At 34.7% G+C, this 27,539-nt stretch overlaps 1 protein-coding gene across 12 annotated transcripts in view; it reads left to right on the top strand.

The window, feature by feature from the left end:
- Window positions 1-27,539, top strand: part of kcnma1b (potassium large conductance calcium-activated channel, subfamily M, alpha member 1b) — a 110,009-nt gene that overhangs the window by 78,845 nt on the left and 3,625 nt on the right. For 4 of the 12 annotated variants that reach the window (XM_084135043.1, XM_084135049.1, XM_084135047.1 and 1 more), the window contains 16 exons: window positions 654-722; window positions 3,178-3,264; window positions 3,369-3,445; window positions 5,271-5,444; window positions 6,854-6,886; window positions 9,175-9,268; window positions 14,768-14,891; window positions 15,837-16,061; window positions 16,136-16,328; window positions 18,118-18,231; window positions 19,038-19,121; window positions 20,358-20,488; window positions 21,564-21,758; window positions 22,328-22,446; window positions 23,987-24,202; window positions 26,506-26,534. In XM_084135043.1, the coding sequence (XP_083991169.1) occupies window positions 654-722; window positions 3,178-3,264; window positions 3,369-3,445; window positions 5,271-5,444; window positions 6,854-6,886; window positions 9,175-9,268; window positions 14,768-14,891; window positions 15,837-16,061; window positions 16,136-16,328; window positions 18,118-18,231; window positions 19,038-19,121; window positions 20,358-20,488; window positions 21,564-21,758; window positions 22,328-22,446; window positions 23,987-24,202; window positions 26,506-26,534 (1,964 nt within the window). The remainder of the gene's footprint in view (window positions 1-653; window positions 723-3,177; window positions 3,265-3,368; window positions 3,446-5,270; window positions 5,445-6,853; window positions 6,887-9,174; window positions 9,269-14,767; window positions 14,892-15,836; window positions 16,062-16,135; window positions 16,329-18,117; window positions 18,232-19,037; window positions 19,122-20,357; window positions 20,489-21,563; window positions 21,759-22,327; window positions 22,447-23,986; window positions 24,203-26,505; window positions 26,535-27,539) is intronic. The other 8 variants (XM_084135051.1, XM_084135052.1, XM_084135054.1 and 5 more) reach the window with 6 other exon arrangements.

A 27,539-nucleotide genomic window follows, 5' to 3' on the forward strand; every position in this document is an offset into this window, starting at 1 on the left:
TTCGCCATTTTAAAGGAATAAAATGTTGTATAAAATCAGGAAAATTATATATGAACAAATCCCTTTGTAAAAACCTTCATAATATAGATAAGAATAAAACTGTAAAGTCCAGAATTGGACTTTATATCTCACAATTCTGACTTTATAACTCGTAATTCAGACTTTTTTCTCAGAATTGTGAGTTATAAAGTCCAATTCTGACTTTATACAAAGCTGCCGTCACGTGATAAAAAATAAAAAAGGTAAATGAGACTTTTAATCTCACAATTCTGACTTTATATCTCGTAATTTGGACTTTTTTTCTCAGAATTACAAGTTATAAAGTCCAATTGCGCGGGAAAAACATCAGAATTGTGAGATAAAAAGTCTCAATTACCATTTTTATTTTCCATGATTTAAAGATTTCTGGCTCAATGTAGGAGGAAAAACTCATTTTGAGAAAACGGCCTTTAAAGATATATACTGTAATTGAAATCTACAGATGCAAATAGATAAAGTGCTCTAAAATATAGTTAATAGTGTATTTTGGATGTTTTCTGTCCACAAAAAAACACTTTATGAAAAGCCCAAAATCTCAAAATTGACAGATGCATGAAAAAACACAGTTTTTGCCTGTAGTGTCTCCCCTTAATTGAACTTTTATTTCTCTGCAGACTCTGCTATGTGAAGCTGAAACTCCTGCTGATCGCGATCGAGTATAAATCAGACCAGAGAGAGAGCAGGTCAGTCTGAGCTTCATTAAAAACCTTCATAATCCTAAAAGATCCAGTACACTGACAGTAGAGCTGCACGATTAATCTGTGAAAGATCTCGATCTCGATACAAACACCCTTTCATAATGACAAACCTTTGACAAAATCTCAGCAGAACATTCAGAGAGAGCAGTTATCATGTTCAGTATGGCTATGAAACAGTTTTTCAACCACACAGTTGTGTCATTTCTATGTTGCATATATTCATATTATGCTGGGATAAAATTTTATAGTTGGGATATAAACACTGATGTCGAAATAGAAAGTATGGAGCTCAAACAGTAGAGCATTGGCTCTTGCAACGCCAAGATCATGGGTTCGATTCCCAGGGGAAGCAAGAACTGATAGGAATGTAAATGTGTAATGTAATGTAAGTTACTTTGGATAAAAGCGTCTGCCAAATGCAGAAAAAAAGTAACTTGGCCCTTCAAATAACTATTGAATCGATTACCTCGTTACACCACCAGGTGGCGACAAGTGACTGTTTAAAATAGATTTTTTGTCATTGAATGATTCATTCCAGACATTCGTTCAAAAATGTTGATTAATCCAGTAATGAAACAAGTGCAGTATTTTTGAGTGAGTCATTGAATCATTCTGAAATTTTACAACATTTTACAACAATTAACATTTTGTCAGAACATTTAGTAAATTACAGGTAGTACTTTATTTTACAGTGTCCTTGTTACATATGTTACATGTACTTACCATAGTAATAACAGTAAATTATGCATAACTACATGCAACTAACCCTCAACCAAACCCTAACCCTATAGTAGGCCTAAGTACATGTAGTTAATTAATATTACTCAGTACGTAAATATATAATTACACTGTAACAATGACACCTTAAAATAAAGTGTTACCAAATTACATCTTATTTTGTAGAATTATCTCTGTTTGAAACCAAAAAAATATATCTCAATATATCCAGAATCGTGCAGCCAAATTACCAAAATACCAAAATTACATGTTATTTTGTTTAGTTGTCTGTTTAGAATCGTTATCTCTGTTTGAAAATATATATATATATATCTCAATATATCCAGAATCGTGCAGCTCTAGACAGCAATATATATAGACAGCAATACATATTTCTCTAAAGCAACATTTAAAAAATGTGAACGCATTGTTGACTGAAAAGATTAGCGTGTTGTTTAGGAGAACGCATCTCTAGTTCAGCCTTTCTCCTGCATTTAGTGGCTTGTCTCACTTTGCTGCTGTTTGTGTGTTTGTTTCACACAGGGGTGGAAAATGGTATGACATTATAAGGTTTCGTTTGGTGTGGTCACGTCATGCCAAATTCTCTTGAAAATTTACTCGTCACTTATCCCTGAAACGTTTGCGCTGGGTTAAAACTTTAAGTTGAGACAGAACTGCATATGTGTAGATTTTCAAGGGATACGTTCAGTTTCTGTACTTCTGGTCGAGCTGTGAGTGTGTGTGTGTGTGTGTGTTAACTGTAATGTACAGTATCTGCCACTGCCCTTCTCAACGTGTTTAATGCTTTTACTGTGAACAAATCTTTTATTTCCTGTAGTGTCACACTTGCTAAATGTTTAAGGGATATTTTTCGCAAAAATGAAACCTGTCGCCATTTATTCACCCTCAAGTCATTCCAAAACTGTTCGGCTCTTTTCTTCTGTGAAAAACAAAAAGGAGATTTTAGGCACAATGTTCTTTTCCATGCAATCAAAGTAAAATGACAAAAAAAAAATCCTATTCCACATGACTTGGATGTTCTCAGTGTCTAAAAGTGAATTTGTGCTTGTGTTGAATTAGACACGAACGTCACAGTCCAGGTTTGATATCCCTGATAGCAAACGGCATCATTTTTTGCAGGTCATGTGACTTGAAAAGCTATGAGAAAATGATCAGTGAACTGTTCTTTACACAAAGCTGTCGTACTACCATGTCTCACTATCTCCTTCTGTGTTGCATGGAAGAAAAGAAGAATGACATGAAACTGGGAATGATGACAGAAATGTCATTTTTGGGTGAACTATTCCATGCTTGCATGTCTTTTAACCAAATAAACGAATACTTTGTTTTTGCATGCAAGAACATTTAAAACGGTTTGTTTTAGTTCAGACGTAACAATTGCCTTCATCACAATAATTTACTTACTTTCATTACCAAAAATCATTTTAGTAAATGCATGCCCTTATTAAAACAAGATTTTTATGTATTCTAGGTTTGAAATCACTCGTTTGGATCCATTTTTTTTTTTCTTCAGTTTGTGTCTTTAGATTTTCTTCATCTGTATCTGATTATTTGATGGTTATGTTTTTAATGCGTATTCATATTGTGGCATGAGCTGTCCCATCCTCACGAGTGCAGACGTTATGTCATGAACGCGTATGATTTGGAGGGCAGTTTTCAGAGCACTTTCTGTGGTTCGTGAGTGTGGTTTGTTTGTTCCCAGCACGCTGATCAACCCGGGCAATCATGTGAAGATGCAGGAGGGAACGCTGGGCTTCTTCATCGCCAGTGATGCCAAAGAGGTGAAGAGGTGAGGAGATCATCGCTGTTCTCTACACATCCAGATAGAGATTCATATCATATCAGCTCTTTTGTGGTTTGGATGGTTTGAGTAAGATCATCTCTTTCCTTTAGGGCACTTTTCTACTGTAAAGCTTGTCACGATGACATAACAGACGCAAAACGGATCAAGAAGTGCGGATGCAAACGGAGTAAGTTATCACAGGTTATTCATTACCGTGAGGAAATGTATTAATAAATACCTTACATATATACATATATATATATATATATATATGAAGAGTTCAGATGCAAAAGCCTCTAAGTGCCATCTGAAATTTTCTTATAGAATGATAATTTCTATCAAGCTCGTATATTTAAGTTCAGTAATTTCACTTAAATGACAATTAATAGGTAATTTTCATTGCCATTTAAGTGAAATTGCTGAACTTAAATATACGAGCTTGATAAAAATGATCATTCTAGAAGAAATTTTCAGATGGCACTTAGAGGCTTTTGCATCTGAACTCTTCATATATATATATATATATACAGTATGAAAAGCAATAGGAAATACACCCTATATATATATATATATATATATAGGGTGTATTTCATATTACTTTTCATTTTACATAATAAATAAATGTATTATTTGAATTGCAACTTTTATTAAGTTATTTAATCAAATAGAATCTCTGGGAATTTTTGGGATCATTAAACCACAATTTTCCCCACAGCTGGCAAACAATGATTAAGATACATAACAGAAGAAAATGTACTCTCAAGAAATCGTCCGTGTATTTACAAAGTGAAGTCTCTACCGAGGAGTTTTTTTGTTTTTCTTCCCAAAATCACTGCACCGTCTGGCCTCATTATTGACCTTTTCGGCTTTTACCTCCACCTGAAACTTCTTAAAATACCTAAAAAAAAAAAAAAAAAAAAAAAAACTTTTTTAGTAACTGACACGTTTTCCCTTTTTCTCGCTGCCCTGGATCTGATCATTTCCCTCACCCTCTGATAGTGTTGTATTGTGAGTAATGACTGCCTTCATCTGTTAATGCAGATTGCTACTGTTAGCCTGCTGCATGTGTGAATGTAAAACTACATCTCCCATCAACCCACTGTCATCCATCATCAGCAGGAGACGGATCCACTTTTTACTTGTTCTAACAGGTTCCTAACAGTACTTGGGCTTTTCTGAGGATTATTCTGTTTTGAGTTTAGATTTAACCCAATATGTTTTTATTTTTATTTTAAAAGAACAGATTTTTTGTGATTTATGAGGTGAATGTGTTTTGTATTATTTAAAGGATCAGTTCACTTCAGAATTTTAATTTCCTAACAATTTATACTCACCCCCACGCCATTGAAGATGTTTATATCTTTCTTTCTTCAGTCGAAAATAAATTAAGGTTTTTGAATAAAACATTCAAGGGTTTTTCTCCATATAGTGACTTCAATGGGGTCCAACGGGTTGAAGATCCAAGTTGCAGTTTCAGTGCAGCTTCAAACTCTCGACACGATCCCAGCCGAGGAATAAGAGTCTTATCTAGACAAACCATCGGTCATTTTCTAAAAATATAATAATATATTTTTAATATATAATTTTTAATATATTAAAAAATATATATATTCTGAAGTGATCTAATCCTTTAAGAGGTAAAAAATATTCCTGTATTTTATATCTCACGACAGGAAGCGTTACAGTGAGCTCCTTATCATTCACCTCCATGCATTTCCATGGTTCACCTGCATCTCAAAAATAGAATATTCCCAGGAATATAAAAAATAATTAAAAACAGAATTGAAACCTGTTAAGCTGATACCTTGTTGTTGAAAAACACAACAGATTTTACTCTGCAACAGAATTGTATATAACTTGATAACAAACATGATTTTCTGACGGTGTTCCTCAGGGCTCTGTACTTGGCCCGCTGTAGTTTCCAGATGTCCAGCTTCTGTTAGTGAAATAATTCTCCCATCCATTAACATGCTTCTCCTCCTCCTTTCCCCTCATCCACCCCATGACCCCAGACAAGAAGTCCAACTACAAGAGAATGCGTCTGGCATGTTGTGTAGCTTGCGGTGGGGCAGAACATGGCTGCTCGTGCATGTCAGACAGTGTGGCTAGTAACATGGAGGTTCTGCACCGTGGCTTCCCCCTCACTCCCGTGTCTCTGTATGATAACACGACCACTTTACACTCCTGTAAGTGAACGCCTTCCCAGGTGGCACTTGTGCCGAGTGCCTGTGTAGTCATCTGTGCCCGCCGCCTGTGTACTGTATGTGCCATCTGGCTGGTGCAGTGCCATGTTGTGGCATCTGATGTTGTGAAGCCCATACAGTATCTGTGTGGTAGACTTGGACTCCTGCATGCAGTTTGTGTGAAATGTAATGATGCAGTTCAGTAGTTTTAGTTTTGTTATTCATTCAATCTTCATTTTAATGTTTTATTTTACGTTCGGATATGTTTTAGAATAAAACACAGCAGTCTTTATCTCAATTATGTGCAGTTTATGCTCAGTTTTATGCTAATCATTTAGATTGGAATTACTAACACTTACAGTATAGGAAGATGGTTATATAGGAGGATTATACAGTATATGCTGTAAATACATGCAGTATATATGTCATTTGTATACACTGCCGTTCAAAAGTTTGAAATCAGTAAGATTTTTTATGTTTTTAAAATAAGTCTTCTGCTCACCAAAGCTGAATTTATTTGATTACAAAAAACAGTAATATTGTTTAATATTATGACAATTTAAAATATCTGTTTTCTATTTGAATATATTTTAAAATGTAAATTAATCTATTCATCAAAGAATCCTGAAAAAAAAAATGTACATCATTTTTTACAGCATTGATAATAATAATAAATGCATCTTGAGCATCAAATCATCATATTATACTGATTTGTGAAGGATCATGTGACACTGAAGACTGGAGTAATGATGCTGAACATTCAGCTTTGATCACAGGAATAAATTACACTTTACTATATATTCACATAGAAAACAGCTATTTTAAATTGTAAAAATATTTCACAGTATTACTGTTTTTATTGCATTTTTAATCAGATAAATGCAGCCTTTGTGAGCATTAGAGACTTATTTTAAAAATCGGACCGATCCCATACTTTTGAACGGCAGTGTAAATGAGGATGAGAGGATGGATGTGTAACAGCTTCAGGTGTTAGCTGGTGTCCCAGCCGGATCAAGCTGGTTAGGTTGGTCTGGTTTGATGGTTTTAGGGGTATTTTGGGTGAGATGGTCAGGCTGGGAGACTAGCTAAACACCTCATTTAAATCATAGTGTGCCAGTGCTGGCTGGATAGTGTATTTCTTCTAAGTATGTGCATGATTTTAAGGCTAACAATTCCTTGAGTTTGTGTAGGTTTTCTTTTCCATGGTGCTTCACTTATTTGCTTTTATTAAACATGTTCATTTATAGACTATAGGTTTATGGTCAGTTATGTAGAGAAAACGCTCACGCTAGCGTGATTTATTTGATAGGCCTATTTCTTTGGTTTTCAGATTTTGTTACTGAAATGCTCACTGGTTCATCATTTCATTGCTCCATGTGTTTTAACTTCTCTTTGTCTTTGCATTTTCTCAGCTAAAAGTAACTATAACGGATACATCAAATCAAGTAAGTCTTTCCTACATTTTTACTCATGTGTTTCTGAAACTGCTGTTTTCTTCCTCACTTCCTTCATTCATTCTTCTGCTCATGTCCAAACCTCAGTGTGCATTACTCATAAAAACATTTAATGCGACTTGTTCTGGTGTATAGCAGTCCAAAATAGTACATAAAACCATACATAAATATGTGACAGACAAGCACGTGCTTAGAATAAACAAGTGTAGTTATCGTTCCTGGTGTGAACTGGCCTTAAGTCTTTTGCTCATTGATAATATTTAGTGGATGTACGAAGTTAGTTCACACAGGCCGTAAGTGTCCAGATACTGTACTCTCAGGGTCTGTGTATCTCCAGTGATGCACCTGCTCTTATCCAGCACCAGATGGCGCTGCAAAACTGCAGTTCTGATTATGTGGAGTTATAACTTTATAAACGGCTTATTCTTCACTGCTTTAGCTTTCAGTTGTTTTCATTGTCTTCTGAAGTTTTTGTGAAGTTTAGAATAATGCTGAATAATTCAGCTAGCTTTAGTCTGGGAATGTCACCACTACCTGACAGATGTCAATAATAAATCAATAAATAATTGAATAATACAATTTTTTTTTTTTTTATGTAATACAGATGATCAATATTTTAAAAAAACATGCACTGGATTTAAATCTGGATATATTTTTTTCATTATAAAAATATTAAATAGCAAACAAAAATATTAGGTTTCAAAACAATTTGACAACAGTACCAGTCTTTAATATTACAGTTGTTAGTCAAGATGGCAGTAAAATAGCATTAAAATAAAAATAAAAAATATTTCTCATGAAAATACTAAAGCTAAATGTTCACTCTAAAATTGAATAAATAATATTAAAATAAAATCTGAAGTAAAATTGAAATAATTATTTTTTTTAAATAAACAACATTATATCAGTCACATGTTAGCAACAGTATAAAAATACCCAGTGAAATCCATGTTATTTTAATTTCTAATGTTCTCTTTAAATTGAACAGATAATATTAAAATAAAATTTGAAGTAAAACTGAAATAAAAAATTCTAAAATAACCAACATTATATCAGTCACACGTTAGCAACAGTATAAAAATACCCAGTGAAATCCATGTTATATCTATAAGTGGCTGATTCTCTCCACTGCCTGATTATGAATGTTTCTTGTCCGACAGTAAACGATGAGCTCAATCCAACATTCCAGCCCCAGAATCCTAAAGCCACGCTAAGCCGAGCCGCGAGCGCAGTGAGAACAGTGAGAGTGCCCCCTGCTGTCCGGGTGCCGTTAGTTAATAACCGTAAAGGGAGTGTGCTGTCACCCGCCGCCTCATACCTGCACAGACTGAGCCTGGCCAGCTCTCGAGACCTGTATCAGACGGGCGCGGGCGCGGGCACAGGCGCCGGTCTGCATCGGGCCTGTAGTCTGCCTGTTAAATACAGATATCATTCCAGCTCCACCATCAGACTCCGTAAGACTCGCCCTGGCAGTGTGGCAAATGCATGTTTCTAACAGAGTTCAGAAATACTAAAACACTCCTCTGCTGAAATATGTTTTTTCATTTACTGTGTTTTTGTAGGTCGTTTAGTAGAGCTGGGGGCAAAAATAAAACCAAAAACAAGTGAATAATATTTTAAGCCACTCAGAAGAAAGAATGTGGAACAGAATTATGATTGCATCTTAATAAAATGAATGAATATTTAATAAAAATGAATTGTAAAAATGAATAATAATTAAAAAAAAATCATAAACAGTGAATTCAGTTTTTATTTTATTTTATAAACTGCATCGTGCAAAAAGTTATAAGTGCATGTGAATTAAAAGCTAGACAAAAAAAAAATTACTTGCAAACCTAATAGTTTTATAGTTAAAGCTAAACTAAAATAAAACTGTAAACGTTCTTAGGACATAATTAACTACTATTTAATTAAAAATGGGCTACGAAATATTTATGGCACGGTGCGTTTCCTTCACCAGTCACTGGCAGATAAGTTAAATGATGAGTTAGTTAATATTAGTGACAGTATATTATATCATAAATTAATATTAGACTCTAGTTATGCATTTAAAAAGAGAGTGAAATAATCCATTTTAATGGATGCTACGTGTGAAACTAATGCTGGTAAAGGATTGTTAGTCAAACTTCCCACTCAAAACTCCCACTGTTTCTCTTTCCATGCTCTTCATCCCTTCGTAATGTTCCCTGCCACTGTCTGATTGTGTGTTTCGGAGTGTGTTTTAATGGTTTGTTAATGAGCGAGTGTTGTGGCGTCTCAAACTGTCGCTGGTGTTTCAGTAGTTGAGGAGGAACAGCAGTCGGCTCTGTCGCCCAAGAAGAAACAGCGTAACGGAGGAATGAGAACGTCGCCCAATTGCTCGCCAAAAATCAGGTGAGAGCGCAAACGTGTCTCTTCAATAAGCAACATGGCATTATTACACTAGCATTGCTGTTATTAACCTTTATTTAACCAGGAAAGTCACTTAAAGGGATATTTCACCGCTGGAAAGATGAATGTATATTTAAATTGGGTCATTTATGTAGTAGAAATGTGAAATTATTGTAGAAGTTGGTGCCTTCTAGACTGAGAAAAGCCAGAAAATGTATTTTTGGCTCATGTGGATGAAAGACTACAACTCCCAGAATGCACTTGCTTCGCTGTCCTACGAGGCCACTCCTAAGCCACGCCTCCCGGTTACAGAGGGCAGTGTCGGGAGAAATGATACAGCTAGGCTACTAGTGACTCGAAACTGAAGAGACGGCGTTTTATCGTGAGATCCCCCTATGGGCGGGTTGAAGACATGCGGGACGAGCGCCTCCTACTGGCTGGAGTCTCTCGCCTCTGGACAAACAAGCCTCTGATGAGCTAAATGACGATTTTTCCGTCATCTGAGGTTTTTTTCCAGACACACAATACAGAAATCTCTCGTCTCAGGGGGACATGAGGGAGGGAAGCACGGTCAATAGAAGATACTACCGGGTTTCTCCTGATACAAAGCTTAATGCTAATCGGTGAAGTATCGCTTTAAGAACAAGTTCTGTTCAACGACAGCCTGGCAGGAGAATGAAGATCTCCTGAAGGACATACTAACATATTACAATACACACACACACATACATTCATTTAAAACATTCACAAGCTGTGATAAAAACACTCCCTAATAGTTTTTTAAATGCAGAGATTGAAATATATGGCTAATTTTGTAGCACATTCCAATCATTTGGAGCGGCGAAACCAAAAGCAGAGCGAGATTTGATTAGGTGATCGACTATAAAGCATTGTGATGGTGAGATTTGCACAGATAAACACCCTTCTCATACTGTATATTTCAGAAAATGTCAGTCTAGTTCTTGATGGTGTGTGCGCTAGTGTGAGTGTGTTTTGGAGGTGGCAGGGCATCTCTATCCTCTCACAAAACGACACCAGTGACTCCAGCCAATCACAGTGCAGGATCAGTCTCTGTCGCCTCAGGCTGTAGTTCTGCTGCCGAATCCCCCCCGAGTCTCACCCGCACTTAGTGCTGTCCGACACGACGCCTGCTTTTAACTCCCAGAACCTTCCTTTTATCCTGTCCGTCAGAATCACAGATCCATCTATTGATTCTGACGGATGAAAGAGCCGCTATTGAATTAATAAAAGCCATTAATATGCAATGAGAATAATATCTTCTGAATACTTTATCAAGACACCAGACAGGAATATAATCATATTATATAGACTGCAATTTAAAACAAGTGGGATTTAGAGGGAAATAAATCACCAAATAATGCATCATATATATATATATATATATATATATATATATAAATGTATGATTAATCTAAATATATGATTTATTATTTGGTGATTTATTAATTATAGATTTATTAAATGAACATTTCATATAAATGTAACGGTTAAAATGATTTACTGATTTATTTTGTCTCCGTTTATAGACGACATGCTTTTTTCTGTACGTCCTATTTAATATTAATTTTGTCAGCTAGTTTTAATCGACCAAAATTTTAGTCTAGTTTTAGTCAATGAAAACTTGGTCACATTTTTTGTCTTGCTGCATAATGGTTAAATTGCTAACGATTATTTTGCTCAAAATTATAATCACAACAATTGTTGTCATTTGAGGAATGTGTGTTTACATTTCATCATAATTATTGCACTTTCATATATAAGCACAAATCTAGAGGATGTCAACTCATACGCATGGTTTATTTTACCTCATCTAGTTTCCTGATTTTTTTGTCATAAATTAATACATTAATGACATTTCTGTAAAAAATTAAAACGGTGAAATTTCTTAGTTATTCCAATAATTTGAAATTACATTCACATGTAAATTAACACTAGCTCTATTATTGTGTAATAGAATACTAGCAGATTAAAACTGCTCTGATTGCAAAAAAAGTAAATTTCCTCTGATATTATGTTTAAAAACACATTTAAATAACTTTTTAGCATGACTGCCGTTGAACTACTTAAAATAATGATTAGCATTATCAAAACTACACATTCCAGGCTGGAGAAAAGCGCTGACTGAAACGAGTTTCTTCATTTTCACAGCTCATCTAAGACGAGTGTGTGTGTCGTTTGGGCATGTAACACAGAAACAGCAGGATAACCGTTTCAGGCTAGCTTTATACGAGGCGTTTGATCGTCTGCACAGTTCTGCTGTAGCCTCCGGGCTCTCAGAAAACACTGGTGTGTGTGTGTGTGTGTGTATATCAGCTGTGGTTAGAGCAGGCCCGGGTGAATTAGTAATGAAGAGCAGATTGAATCGAGCTCTTTAGAAAGCATGTTAGTGTCAGGTTATATGAGGGAAGAGACTCTCTCAGGGCACCGATGCTTTTCATAGCCTGGAGAACATCAGGGTTTGAGCTCAGCCATGGACACACATTCATAACAAACAATGCAAAATAACCTAAATATTCTCATCTAGTATTTCTGCAATACCCCTCAATCTGAGGCCAGTGTCCTAGTTATATTATCACTATACATTATCAGTTTTATTTGCTTTATTTATCATACAAAGCAAACATATACATACACACACACACACACACATATATATATATATATACTGTATGTATATACAGATAAAGTAAGACTCAAAACATTATCTACAAAATTATATACACCTCATTTTGAGGCCAGTATCGTAGTTATATTATCATTATGTATTTTGATACAGTAACAAAATCCAAAATTCCAAAAAGTTATATACAAAATCATATTTTTAATTTTAATTTATAAAAAAAATGCTGTAATATATATGTATTGCAGCAATAAAACCATTCCAGGAAGTTCTATAAAAAAGTAAATAATTTAAAAAATATTTTTATTTATTTATTTTTTTGCTGCAGTATATATCGGAATATATCAGTATATATATGTGTGTGTGTGTGTGTGTATATATATATATATATATATTTTTTTTTTTTTTTTTAAAGTATTTCAGAAGCAAAATCATTCCAGAAATGTATATAGGAAGTTATATCATTTTAAAAAATATTTAGTTTTTTTTTTTCACAGTATATTATATATATATATATATATATATATATATATAATATTATATACTGTTGGAAGAAAATAAATAAATACAAAATATTCTTTTTAAATTATATAACTTTGTATATACATTTCTGCAATGGTTTTGCTGCTATATATTATATATCAGCAGCAAAATCATTCCAGAAAATTATATACAAACTTACATAATTATACAATTTAAAAAAATATTTATTTATTTATTGCTGCAATATGTAATATATAGGTATTGTAGCAGCAAAATCATTTCAGAAAATTATATACAAAATTAGACAACCCACTACACTTAAAAAAGTTGTAGTGTTGTAAATAAAATAAAATTGTAAATAAAAGATTTACAAGAAAATGCTATCAACATTTTCTAAATTTCACATATAATTCAACGTGTCACTTGCCATTCCTTTGTAATCATTTGTGAAATTTATTAGCAATTTCTGAAAACTGTTTCAAAGTAGATCCCACACCAATTTTTTCCCAGTGTATGTTCAGTAACTTGAACATTATTATTCTTCATAAATGTCAGTGATCTAAAAATCACTGCACTTTAATTAGCTTTATGTTTAAAGGATTTCTCCAGGATGTTTATTTACATTACATTCATTATCTTCGTTTTCCATGATAATCCCAAATGATGTTTCGTATCAACCTGTATTTCAGTGTGTTTGTGTCAGGTCTTATCCATGTGCAGCTACAGGACCCGACTGAGACACACTCACTGTTGTCTAGCCGCTATGAGCAGATCAGCCAGCTATCGACTTTCTGCTGGCGAGGATCGTGTAAATGTGTTCAGCATTGACAAATCAAGCCCCCGAGAGTATCGAATAGAGCGAGCGAGGCGGTTTGTTGAAACATTAAACGTTGTTTCGCTGCGAGAGATTGAGTCTTTATGAATCTGCTATCAGTGGTCAGGTCTGATGGAGTCGAGTCTGATGTCACGTCTGATAACACTCATCTCGACTCTTCAGATGACAGCGGCTCACATCCATCAGAACCAAAACATGTCCAGGTCACGTTACACTCTAACATCAGAAAATCTCCAGTGTATTTTGCATGAAGAAAATGAAGCTTATGTTTAGAACCATTAACATTGTTGTCACGGTCAAGGCGAAGCGAAGCAGATCCATAAGCAACTTAGAGAGAGAATAATCCAACAACACGAGAAATAAATGAAACTGAGGGCATTATATAGGCCTACACAAATAAATAACGGTCAAAAACAAGGAACAGGTGTGTGAAATCAGTGAAAAAGTAACCATGACAACCAATGATAAACGTGCTAGAAACAATGAAACACAGGAAATAATGAAGGCAAACTAAAAGTCCTTGAACATGAAAACACCACTGAACAATTGTTCTGCTTTGTGACATTATTTTCATGATAAGCTCATTTTGAAACTTTTTTAGAAAGAAAATAAAATCTAAATGACTTAATAAAATTGTTACCGTTCAGGTTGTTACCAAGGTAAATGATTGGTTTAGTAACACAATTAGTGATAAAAATCATTTTCATAGAATATTTTGCTATATAACAATAATACTATAAATGTATTACTGTATATTGATAAATTTAATGTAAAAAACTATACATTAATTTGTAATAATTTATATATATATATTATTACAAATTAATGTATAGTTTTTTACATTAAATTATAATTTATAATTATAATATTGTAATATAATTGTAATTGGAAAAGTAATGTGAATTAGTTTTTGAGAGGTTAATTGTCATAAAATAATGTGATAATACAAAAAAAAATATATAATTTTAGGTATGCAAAATATATTTAAAAATGTATTTATTTATTTTTGGAAACATAACTCATGTTCTTGACAGGTTTTTAATATTAACCCTTGAATGGACATCAGGACAGGGAAAGTGTGTGTTTGTGGTGTGGCACAGGTTGCCCGCGCTGTGGCGTCTCTGACCGCGCGGTTTCGCTGTCACGGTGGGCATTACACGTGATGGACAGAGAGCTGGAGGAAGAGAAGAGAGCCGTCTACAGCTCAGACTCTAATGGCCTGATGATGGACGGGAGACAGACTGAAAATAAAGTCACATCAGCCAGCTGTGTCTGACGGATGGAAAAGCTCTCTGACATCTGCTGAAACCTTCACCTCTTTAATGTGCAAATCAAACGTCCCTGAGACTCCCTGTTCTCCATCATGTCCTGTAACACGAGCCGTGCTTCCCAGGATCCAATGCATTCTCCTCAAATGTATGATTTATAAAGGCTAAAGCGTGTCATTGGTCTTGTTACAAATGGAGCCGGAACATGAATTTGGTCAAGATGTAGATGTAGGTGTTTTAACTTTTCTATGTTTTTTGTGGTTTGTTTATTTCAGGCATGACCCGTTGCTGGTCCCAGGACACGATCAGATGGAAACAATGGATGAGAACATAAAGAAATATGATTCTACAGGAATGTTTCACTGGTGTCCATCAAAAGACATCGAGAAGGTCCTCCTGGTGAGAGACGATCAGGAAAAACAGACAAAACAGAATTGAGTGAAATGACATTTTAGAACAGCAGAACTGCTACTTTTCCAATATTTAGATGTCAGACCAGCGTTATAGTATCATATTTTACATTATATTTTATTTATTAATATTTTAAATTAGATTTTATTTGTATATTTTCTATTTTTTATGTTTTAGTTATTTTTAATTTTAGTTTAAGTAATTTTAGTACTTTAACCTAAACTAAATGGAAATTAGATATGCTACCTTAACCTAGGCAGCTAACTGAAATATTATATGACTTAATGTAAGTTTTAATAATTTTATTGTGTTTTTGTCAGTTTAATTACTTTTTTAAAGAAAAATATGCATATTCAGTTTTTATTATTTTTTATTTGTTTTAGTTAAGTTATTTTCAAATGATTTACAAATGTTGCCTTACCAACAAACTGAAATATTTACTCAAAGTATAACTTAAAGTAAGTTTTAATAATTTTATTGTGTTTTTGTCAGTTTAATTACTTTTTTTAATGAAAAATATGCATATTCAGTTTTTTTTAAAATTTGTTTTAGTTTAGTTATTTTCAGTTTTACTGTTATTGATTTTAGTTCTTCAACAAACTAAACGAAAATTACAAATGTTACCTTGCCAACTAACTGAAATATTTACTCAAAGTATAACTTAAAGTTATAAGTTTTAGTAATTTTGAGTATTTTTGTCTATTTTTTTATATATTTTTTTTCAGTTTTCAACTAAATGAAAATGAGAAATGTTGCTTTGGCAGTTTGCTGAAAGTATAACTGAAAGTTTTTAATATTTAATTTAATTTAATTTAACATTTATATTATTTCAATTAACCTAAATGTTTTTTCAGTAGTTTTCGTTATTAACGGTGTCAGACTAGTGTTCGTGAGGTCAGTTATCACTCATATTTGTGTGTTGTTCTCTCTCAGACTCGGAGCGAGGCAGCGATGACCGTTTTGAGTGGTCACGTGGTGGTTTGTATATTCGGGGACGTGAAGTCGGCCCTGATTGGTCTGCGTAACCTGGTGATGCCTCTGAGAGCCAGTAACTTCCATTATCATGAGCTGAAGCCCATCGTGTTCGTGGGGTCTCTGGAGTACCTGAAGAGAGAGTGGGAGACGCTACACAACTTCCCCAAAGTCTCCATCTTGCCGGTGAGTGGCGTCTCTCTCTGCTAAACCAGTGATGGCGTACATCGGCGTGTTTCTGATGCCTGTCACTCGTTCAGGGCACTCCGCTGAGCCGGGCCGATCTGAGAGCCGTCAACATCAACTTGTGTGACATGTGCGTCATCCTGTCAGCCAATCAGAACAATATCGACGACGCCTCTCTGCAGGATAAGGAATGTATTCTGGCGTCTCTCAACATCAAGTCTATGCTGTTCGATGACAGTATTGGACTTCTGCAGGCCAACTCTCAAGGTAACGGCGGGACCGGCCCGTCAGAACAATGCAAAAGATGATGTCTTGTTTTCCATTACATATGTCGAATAAAATAGAATTTACTTGAGATTTAAGATAGTGAGTTTATGCTTAAAACACGACCAAATATCTGACAGTGGGATTGGATTCAAAGGGAAAACAAGATAATTTTTTCTTAAATTAAGTGATATATGCTATCAGTTAGTTCATGCATTCATAAAAGTTAATTCATGCATTCATGACCTCAAGACTAGATTACTGTAATGCTTTATTAGCTGGTTGTCCTGCATCCTCAATAAACAAGCTACAGTTAGTCCAAAATGCAGCCGCTAGAGTTCTTACTAGATCAAGAAAATATGATCATATAACACCGATTTTATCATCACTACATTGGTTACCTATAAAGTTCCGTATTAATTATAAGTTATTGCTACTGACTTATAAAGCCCTAAATGGCTTAGCTCCAGGCTATTTAACGGATCTTCTATCGCCCTATAATCCATCGCGCTCTTTAAGATCAATAAATTCAAGGCTTTTGGTCATACCTAGGATATCCAGATCCACCAAAGGAGGGAGAGCATTTTCACATTTGGCTCCAAAACTCTGGAATAGCCTTCCTGATACTGTTCGTTGCTCGGACTCGCTCTCCCAGTTTAAAACTAGATTAAAGACGCATCTTTTCGGCCAGGCATTCATGTAATATTTTTAATCTTACAGTTCAAACTACAATCCGGCCTCTAGTTCATAAATGCCAGAGGAGAACTGGCCCCCGACTGAGCCTGGGTTCTCCCAAGGTTTTTTTTTTTCTCCATTAGGTCACCTGATGGAGTTTCAGGCCACCATTAGGTCACCTGATGGAGTTTTTTCGGTTCCTTGCCACTGTTGCCTTTGGCTTGCTCAGTTGGGGATATTTTGGGGATATTTAATTTTATTTTATCAATCAATAAATTCCACTAGAAACAAACCTTGTTGTATTATTTTATTTTAATTTAATACTGTGAAGCTGCTTTGATACAATCTGTATTGTGAAAAGCGCTATACAAATATACTTGATTTGATTTGATTTAAGTCTCATACAATACCTAATATCTTAAAGTGCCCCTGTTATGCTACTTTAAAGGTTCCTAATGTTGTTTTAGAGTCTCCAACAACATGTTTACATGTATTTAAGGTCTAAAACATTTTAATATTCTCATAATATCCACTGCAGCGTCAGCTCTTTTCTCTCAGTGTCTGAAACGCTTCGTCTGCAGATTCAGTCTCTCTAAACCCCGCCTCTCTGAACGCTGCTCTGCTCTGATTGGTCAGATGCCTCAGTCTGCTGTGATTGGTCGGAATCGAAGTGCTCATTATCATATCTGAATCTCAGCTCTTGATCACAGTGATACGAACAGTGACGATGGCGTGGGTTTTACCGTATCAATCTCAGAAAACAGCGTCTTCTCCACATGAACAACACGAACCAAACTCTTCCAGTCTCAGATACACTACAGTGTTTGAGGGCGGAGCTAAGAGACGCTGTTCAGCCAATCAAAACCATAGACTGGCATTATGCAAATTTGTTGCAAACCTATGCAGGTTCAGCAGGAAGTGAGACTGGATTACTGACGACTCGTTTCAGTTCAGAATCACTTCTTTCTTTTGGGACACAAAAACTCCATTTATCAAAACAAAACTAATGAGTGAGAAAATATTGTTTTTGCAGTGAAAGCCAAACAGACAGTCAGGAAGGAGTGGAATGGTTTTGTTTGTAACTGATAGTTGTTCTTGTGTTGTGTTCCTGCTCCAGGTTTCACTCCTCCCGGAATGGATCGCTCCTCTCCGGAGAACAGTCCTGTCCACGGACTGGTACGACAGGCGTCCATAACCACAGGAGCAAACATTCCCATCATCACTGAGCTCGGTGAGACTCACATTTCAACCTTTCACACACTCTTATTCAGCAAGGACACATTCAGTTGATCAAGAGTGACAACAAACACTTTTATAATGTTACAAAAGATTCTTTTTCAAATAAATGCAGTTCTTTTGAACTTTTTTATTCATCAAAGAATCATGAAAAATAAAATGTATCACATTTTCCAAAGAAATATGAGCTGTTTTCATCATTAATAATAATCAGTAATGTTTCTTGAGCAGCAAATCATCATATTAGAGTGATTTCTGAAGGATCATGTGACATTGAAGACTGGAGTAATGATGCTGAAAATTCAGCTTTGATCACAGGAATAAATTATATTTTATATTCACATAGAAAAAACTTATTCTAAATAGTAATAATATTTCACAATATTACTGTTTTTATTGTATTTTAGATCAAATAAATGCAGCATGCTTCAAAAAAATTTTTTTTTTTAAATCTGTAACACTTTACCATAACATTAACTAACAATGAGCAAAACATTTGTAACAGTATTTATTAATCAATTAAATAATATAACCAGGTAAAACTTTTAATTTCACTAATGTATTAGTAAATGTTGAAATTAACATTACCTAAGATTAATAAATGCTTTAGAATTTATTGTTAATTCTTAGTTCATGTTTACTAATGTTAACAAATGGAAACCTGGGAAAAAGTTGCACTTGCGTGTAAATGGCTGTTTTAGTAGCTGGTGGTTTTGGTAAGTTGCTAGACGTCATGTTGAAGCTAGTTTCTGGGTGTCTGGTGACTAGCTGCTATGGTAACTGGTTGTTTTATGCTGATAGCTAAAACAGACAAGTTGCTGCCCCTGGTTTCTCTGAGCCAGGACAAGAGCAGTGGAAACAACATCCCAATGATAACTGAGCTGGGTAAGACCCGCTGACGGGCGCTCACCGGAAACACGTGCTTCATTTCTCATCCTTTAGACTTTATTCCTTTGGTTCTGTCAGTGCTTCAGTTTTCTTTTCATGCACTCTGTTGCTTTATGAGGGTGTTTTTGCATGAGCGCCGTGTGTGACTGTCGCATGCTGTGAGTCCTGTGTGTTTTTGTGTGGTGAGACGCTGGTCCTTCCTGTCAAACTGTCTTTAATAAAATAATCCGTCACTCCGTTTCTGAGTCTCAGACTGGAAACACACGAGTTCAGGGTCCAAAATGAACTTCCTGCCACTTCTGCCAATGAATTGACAATATTTTCTGGCAAAAAACGTTTTTTACTGACCATGAAACTGCATTTTGCATTATTATATATAAAATATAGGCTTGTTTTATCAGACTCATCCATTAATACACATCATAACATCATGTTGCTTCAAGAAGGTCTGGATAAAAAGAAGAACATTTAGATAAGCTTTATTGTTCTTCTATGCTATTATTCTTACTCTATGCTATTATTCTTACCATTTTACTTCTAATAAAGTTTTATTACATTTACCAGCCTTACTTTTATTACTCTTACCTGGTCCATTTCATTTACTCACCAAAACCTGTTTTACTCACATTTTCCTGATACCAAGGTAACCGATTGCTTAAGTGACACAGCTGGTGGTAAAATAATTATTTTATTTAAATCAACTAAAAGGCAGTTCAACAAATGCAAATAAAAAATAATTGTATTAAATTGAATCTAAAATTTCTGACTTAAATTTTGACTGGAAAAGTAATGAGAATTCGTATTTGGGGGGATTGTCATAAAAAAAATTATAATACAAAAAAGTTATAAAATGGTCCATCTCTGTGCAATATGTATTTTAAATGTTTTTTTTTAATTATTATTATTATTTTAGTTTAATTTTGTGGTGAAACATGACTCATGATCCATGATCAGACTTATTTTGGGCAGGTTTCATCAGAAGTTCTGAAGGTGTGGAGAAAAACATGAACTAGACAGGATTCATTGTTTTTATTTATTTTTGGCTGTTGTTCTTCTAATAAAGTTCTTATTAAATCTACCAGCCACTGCACTGATAAAGGTTACTCCAAAAAGTGTTCATTTTTGACCCTGTGTTGTCCTGTTATTTCCTGTGAATATTCTTTAATAATAATCCTCACTTAAATACAGTAATTGCATTCCTAACAATCAGTGTGTGTGTGTGTGTGTCTGCAGTGAACGACTCAAACGTCCAGTTTCTGGACCAGGATGATGACGACGACCCCGACACAGAGCTGTATCTCACACAACCCTTCGCCTGTGGAACGGCGTTTGCCGTCAGTGTGTTGGATTCATTAATGAGTGCTGTAAGTCTCCCTGAAAACACTGATGTCAGACCTCAAGCGCTGTCCTGCGTCTTTAAAGGGATAGTTCACCCAAAAATGAAAATTAGCTCATGATTTACTCACCCTGAAGCCATCCTATGTGTATATGACATTCTTCTTTCAGACGAATACAATCAGAGTTATATTAAAAAATGTCCTGGCTCTTCCAAGCTTTATAATGGCAGTGAATGACTGTTTCTGTTTTGAAGTCCATCAAAGTGCATCTATCCATGATAAAAGTGCATCTATCCATCATAAAAGTGCATCTATTCATCATAAAAGTGCATCTATCCATCATAAAAGTGCATCCATCATAAAAGTGCATCTATCCATCATAAAAGTACATCCATCATAAAAGTGCATCTATCCATCATAAAAGTGCATCTATCCATCATAAAAGTGCATCTATTCATCATAAAAGTGCATCCATCATAAAAGTGCATCTATCCATCATAAAAGTGCATCTATTCATCATAAGTGCATCTATCCATCATAAAAGTGCATCCATCCATCATAAAAGTGCATCTATCCATCATAAAAGTGCATCCATCATAAAAGTGCATCCATCCATCATAAAAGTGCATCTATTCATCATAAAAGTGCATCTATCCATCATAAAAGTGCATCTATCCATCATAAAAGTGCATCTATCCATCATAAAAGTGCATCTATCCATCATAAAAGTGCATCTGTCCATCATAAAAGTGCATCCATCCATCATAAGTGCATCTATTCATCATAAAAGTGCATCTATTCATCATAAAAGTGCATCCATCCATCATAAGTGCATCTATCCATCATAAAAGTGCATCCATCCATCATAAAAGTGCATCTATCCATCATAAAAGTGCATCCATCCATCATAAAAGTGCATCTATCCATCATAAAAGTGCATCTATCCATGATAAAAGTGCATTATTAAGTTATTAGATTGTATTCGTCTGAAAGAAGAATGTCATATACACCTAGGATGGCTTCAGGGTGAGTTAATCATGGGCTAATTTAAATTTTTAAGTGAACTAACCCTTTAATGCTTCCGTATGTCTTTCGCTCTCAGACGTACTTCAATGACAATATCCTGACTCTGATCCGGACGCTGGTGACGGGAGGCGCCACACCGGAGCTGGAGGGTTTGCTGGCGGAGGAGAACGCTCTGAGAGGAGGTTACAGCACTCCTCAAACTCTGGCCAACCGAGACCGGTGCCGGGTCGCTCAGCTGGCGCTCTACGACGGACCCTTTGCTGACCTGGGGGTGAGACGGCTTCAGGTTTATTCATGTTTATGTGACATGCAGTGTCTCAGAACAGGGTTTGAACACATGAAATGCCAGTAGCTATGTTTCCATCCATATATTTTTATGCAAATTTTGGGATATTGCTTAAGAAACACTGGATGGAAAAGGACGGTTCCCCGATCGCGCTTGAAATGTAGAGGTGATGGAGCTTTTTCTGATTAAATTTTCTTTTTCTATTTTCCTCAGCTTTTAATAATGTGTTGTAAATCGTATGTATTTTTGGTTGTATGTATTTGTTTATTTTTGTTATTTTTATGTACAGCACATTGGTACCCATTGTGGTTTTTAAAAGTGCTCTAGAAATAAAGTTGAGCTCCACAAATGTGCATTCATATATGCTTAACTGAGGTGGATCATTTTTTATCCAATCAGAAGACAAACAGATAAGCTATGATAAAAACACATTTATCGAATAAATCCCTCGACGTGCAACACAAAATTCGCGTCAGATGATGTGATTGGATGTTTGGAGGCTTTTAAAACTTGTTTCTCTAGCAATTTGATGTTTATGTGTTTTTGTTTTTCAGGATGGTGGCTGTTATGGGGATTTATTCTGTAAAGCATTAAAGACGTACAACATGTTGTGTTTTGGGATCTACCGGTTAAGAGACGCACACCTGGGATCACCCAGTCAGTGCACCAAACGGTGAGGGAACACAAGTGAATTTGTTTTGTTCGTATGGAACATATATGTAATATTTAAACAATTTTTTTGAGTTTTTGAAAGAGTCCCTTTTATTTGATCTAAAACACAGTAATATTGTGAAATATTATTACAATTTAAAATAGCTGTTTTCTATGTGAATATATAGTACAGGTCAAAAGTTTGGAAACATTACGATTTTTTTAAGTCTCTAATGCTTATCAAGGCTGCGTTTATTTGATCAAAAATACAGAAAAAAACCCGTAATATTGTGAAATATTATTACAACTTAAAATAATAGTTTTCTATTTGAATATACTTTAAAAAATAATTTATTCCTGTGATCAAAGCTGAATTTTCAGCATCATTACTCCAGTCTTCAGTGTCACGTGATCCTTTAGAAATCACTCTAATATGATGATTTATTATGAGTGTTGGAAACAGTTTTGCTGCCTAATATATTTGATGAATAAAAGGTTAAAAAGATCTGCATTTATTCAAAATAAAAAAATATTTTCTAACAATATAAATCTTCTTTACTATCACTTTTTATCAATTGAACACATCCTTGCTAAATAAAAATATTGATTTATTTCAAAAAAAGAAAGAAAAAAAATTACTGACCAGTACTGGATATTGTTGTTACAAAAGATTTCTATTTTTAAAAAATGTGCTTCTTTTTTATTTTTATTTTTTAACTTTTTATTCATCAAAGTATCCTAAAAAAGTATCACAGGAGGTTATGAAAAAATATTAAGCAGCAGAACTGTTTCCAACTTTGATAATGAATCATCATATTAGAATGATTATAAATAACGCTGAAGCTACATGTCCACTAACTCAGAGTATTCGTAGACTGTATGGGTTCAGATTAGGAGAATAAGTTACAGTATATTCAAGGGGACCATCAAAATAATGTTAGAAACAGATTTTTTATAACAATGCAAAAGAAACTTTTGATCAATTTAATGCTTCCTTGCTGAATAAAAGTATTCATTTCTTTACCCTGGATCACGTCACCAGTCTCGAGTCGCACGGGTATATCTGTGGCAATAGCCAACAATACATCGTATGGGTCAAAATTATCAATTTTTCTTTTATGCCAAAAATCATTAGGATATTAAGTAAAGATCATGTTCCATGAAGATATTTTGTACATTTCCTACCGTAAATATATAAAACATGTATTTCTGTGAGTGAATGCTGCACAATCGCCAACATAAATGTAGAACTTTAAAGGAGATTTTCTCAATGTTTCGATTTTTTTGCATCCTCAGATTCCAGATTTACAATAGTTGTATCTCGACCAAATATTGTCCTATCATAACAAACCATACATCAATGGAAAGCTTATTTATTCAGCATTCAGATGATGTATACATCTCAATTTCAAAAAATGGACCCATGTGACTGGTTTTGTGGTCCAGGGTCACATATGAGCAAGTTATTCCTCTTTTCTTCAGTAGATTCCTTCCTTCACTCACTCGTTTGCTGTCGGCTGGAAGTATTAGTGGTGTGAGAACGTTTGTTTGTCTCGTCACAGATACGTGATCACGAACCCTCCGTACGACTTTGAGCTGGTGCCTACAGATCTGATCTTCTGCCTGATGCAATTCGACCACAACGCCGGCCAGACCCGCGCCAACCTGTCCACCAACTCCACCAACTTCCCCAGCAAGAAGAGCCCGTCGGGCCAGTCCATCCCGTCCTCCACTCGACCGGGCCGGAGCCGGAGCCGGGACCAGCGGGACAAACAGAAGTACGTTCCTCTGTAAGCGTTCGAGCTGTGCCTGTTTGAGCGTGTGACGTCACGGACTCATCATCACACGGTTCGGTATATCGAAACGCAAATTACGGACTTTATTTTTTTACTTCAGACGTATCAAATGTTTACTTAGCATTATAGATGTTGCATCTGTGTAAAGCACCGGCCACCGTTTACACGAGAAACTTGTGGGATGATTAGTATGTCTTTCACGGGTAACACTGTGTCGGGTCGATTCATCAGTTTTACCACTTTGCACTTTAACTGCACTTTAACCCTCGACTCTCACGACACCGGACCTGACGAGTGAACGCTTCACGCCTTCGTGCTTCTACATCCTCATGTTCCTGTCTCAGACTACCGTACAGTGGGCTCCAAACGGCTGACGCTTCTTAATTAATTATACATTCAATTGAAATATTACAAGTCAATAAAAAATAGATAAATAAATAATATTACATTTTTAATTCGATAAATTGCAGTTAAAATTTAAATAAACATTGCAATTTGTGATTTATTTTTTAACAATTTTGATTCACAACACATTTCATGTATTTTTGCAATAGAGAAAAATCTGTATAATTCATAGATAAAAAAATTAATTAACAATATATATTTTAAATATAAAAAATATCAAACAAATGCACCAAATATGAAGGACGACGAATGACAAATAAAGTGAACATATTTTAATTGAAAAAAAATCAATGATGTCGATAAATCATAAAAATGATCTATAATTTGCAGGGATTTTTTTTTTTTTTAATAAACATTTGCAATTTAATAATTTATACCAAATTTAGATTCACAACTGAAACGATGTCAAACAAACATTTTATGTTTAATTCAAATAAATTACAGATCCATAAAATAAATGAACAATACATATTACAAATCTAAAGGTTGACGAATGAAAAATGACTACTAAAGTCTACATATCTTTATTGAATTTTTTGTTGTTGTTGATATAAATAGTGCAGAATTTGACAATATTATTCAAAAATGTACAATTTTTCAGCGTTTTCTCAGATGTTTGGACTCACTGTATTCATACATTAATATACTGTATGTGCTCATAAAGAATGTTAGTATTTTTCAAATGCTTTTCTGTTCGATTCACTGCCTTCTTGAGACGACGGATGACAGAATGAGAGTATAATCACATGATCAGCCTTGACAGAAACGCATAGCATATGCATGAAGACGTGCTTTTACGTTTGCCGCTGTGTGGAACATGCGCTTTTTGGCGAAACGTCACTCATGATTCCTGACCAGGTTTTATAGTCAGGTTAGTGACAGGTTAATTGTGATTTAAAAACCCGAACTGAACTGAACCTGACGGACACACACTGAGGAATGATCATTGGTCGGGCGGATCGGACGTCTCGCGATGGGAAATCAAGCGTTATTCCCGGGATGTTGGTTAAAGCTCATGCTCAGATGTTTCTGTGCTATTACGCGGTAGCGCTTCTGACAAATGTTTTATCTTCCACTTTCAATATTTCTAAGGCTGTTAAACACTTTTGGACTGAACTTGATGTCCAGTTTGGTTGGTACAACCTAATATATACGAATGCTGCGATGTCTGAGGAGTTTTTGTAAAGACGCAAGCGGGACGTTTGTTTGCTTTCTGTGTTTAATTCACGTTCATTGCTATAGTAACATGCTCACACCAAAGTTTTGATTCTCTCAATATCAAGTGTAAGAGATTTTTCTTATATGATTATAATGAACTAGTGTATGCGACATCTTAAACATAACAATAAAAAATAAAAAAATTCTGTATTAATGATGTGAAGTCTTTGCTTTTAAAACACTCAGAGCCTCAGTTCAGTGACATTTTAAATGAGCTTTAACGTAAGCACAAATGCAGTTTTTTAAACACATGCATATGCATATATATATATGGGTAACACTTTACAATAAGGTCCATTAGTAAACATTAGTTAACTACCTTAGTTAACATGAACTACGAATGAACAATCCTTCTATAGCATGTATTAATCTTAGTTAATATTAATTTCAACATTATTAAAATCAAAGGTTGTATTTGTTAACATTAGTTAATGCACTGTGAAATAACATGAGCAAACAATGAACAGCTGGATTTTAATTAACAAAGATTAATAAAAATGTTTTGCTCATTGTTAGTTCATGTTAGTTAATACATTAACTAATGAACCTTATTGTAAAGTGTTACCTATATATATATATATATGCATAAGATGATTGAGTTGCATCAGAGAATCAGGATGTTTCCACTTACACCATTTACCTGTACCTTTCTTTACCTAAAGTGCGCCCAGGACGAATAGAGGGGTCTCAGGTATGGAAATAAATGCATGTCATTATTGCAACCATCTCTCATAATTCTGATGGTTATGAGCTGAAAACTCGTGCATTCAAACCGTCACGCCGGCATTGATTCTTTGCTTTCTAACTGAAAGTTCTGAAGGTCATCTGTGCAGTGCATGCGTCTTCTCTAGACTCAGGAGATCTGCTTTCCTTCAGTCGTTGTCTTGATACATACGAGCTCCATAACACAATGCTTTTACCATGGTGACCGTCTGTAGAGACTGAGCTAGCGTGTGTGTAGTCCTGTAGCACATTCTTCCTATGTAGTTTGCATGGTTTTGATTTCCAAACATTTGAGCATGATTACAATGAAATCATTTTAAAAAGTCCCTACATTGCAAATGATCTCAAATGCCTTAAAAAAAAATTAATAATAATAATAATAATATTTAAAAAAAAAACTCAGACAACATCAAGAAATCCTACAAAATATTGCTGATTTTTTTTTGTTCAAATATTCAAATAATGCTAATTAAATCAAATTCCTTCACCATTTTTTTTTTATATTTAAACAATAAAAAAAGAAATCACAAACACAGATAAATGCACAAGAAAATACGAGCTCAAGAAATCCTACAAAATACTGCTGAAGATTTTCGCTGTAGAAACTTGTTAACTAAATTGTATTTTGTATTGATAAATGCACAAGAAAATAAAAGTTCAAGAAATCCTACAGAATATTAATGATTTTTTTATTCCAATATTATAAATGTCCAAGAAATCCACAAGAAAATGTTCAGCAATATTGTGCGTCACTGAAGGAACTGCTCTTGATTTGGCTTTTTTATTTTATTTTAACCAAATATAATGTTTTTATAGATAAATACATGATCAAGAAATCTTATAAAATATTGGTGATTGCTACTGATCTCAAATACCTGCACAAAAAAAAAAAAAATAACTCCTTTATTTAACTTGCATTTACTAGTATATTCCATATTAAAGGGACAGTTCACCCAAAAATGAAACTTCTGTC

Source organism: Abramis brama, assembly GCF_963993115.1.
Source record: "Abramis brama genome assembly, chromosome: 14".
Classification (NCBI taxonomy): Eukaryota; Metazoa; Chordata; class Actinopteri; order Cypriniformes; family Leuciscidae; genus Abramis; species Abramis brama.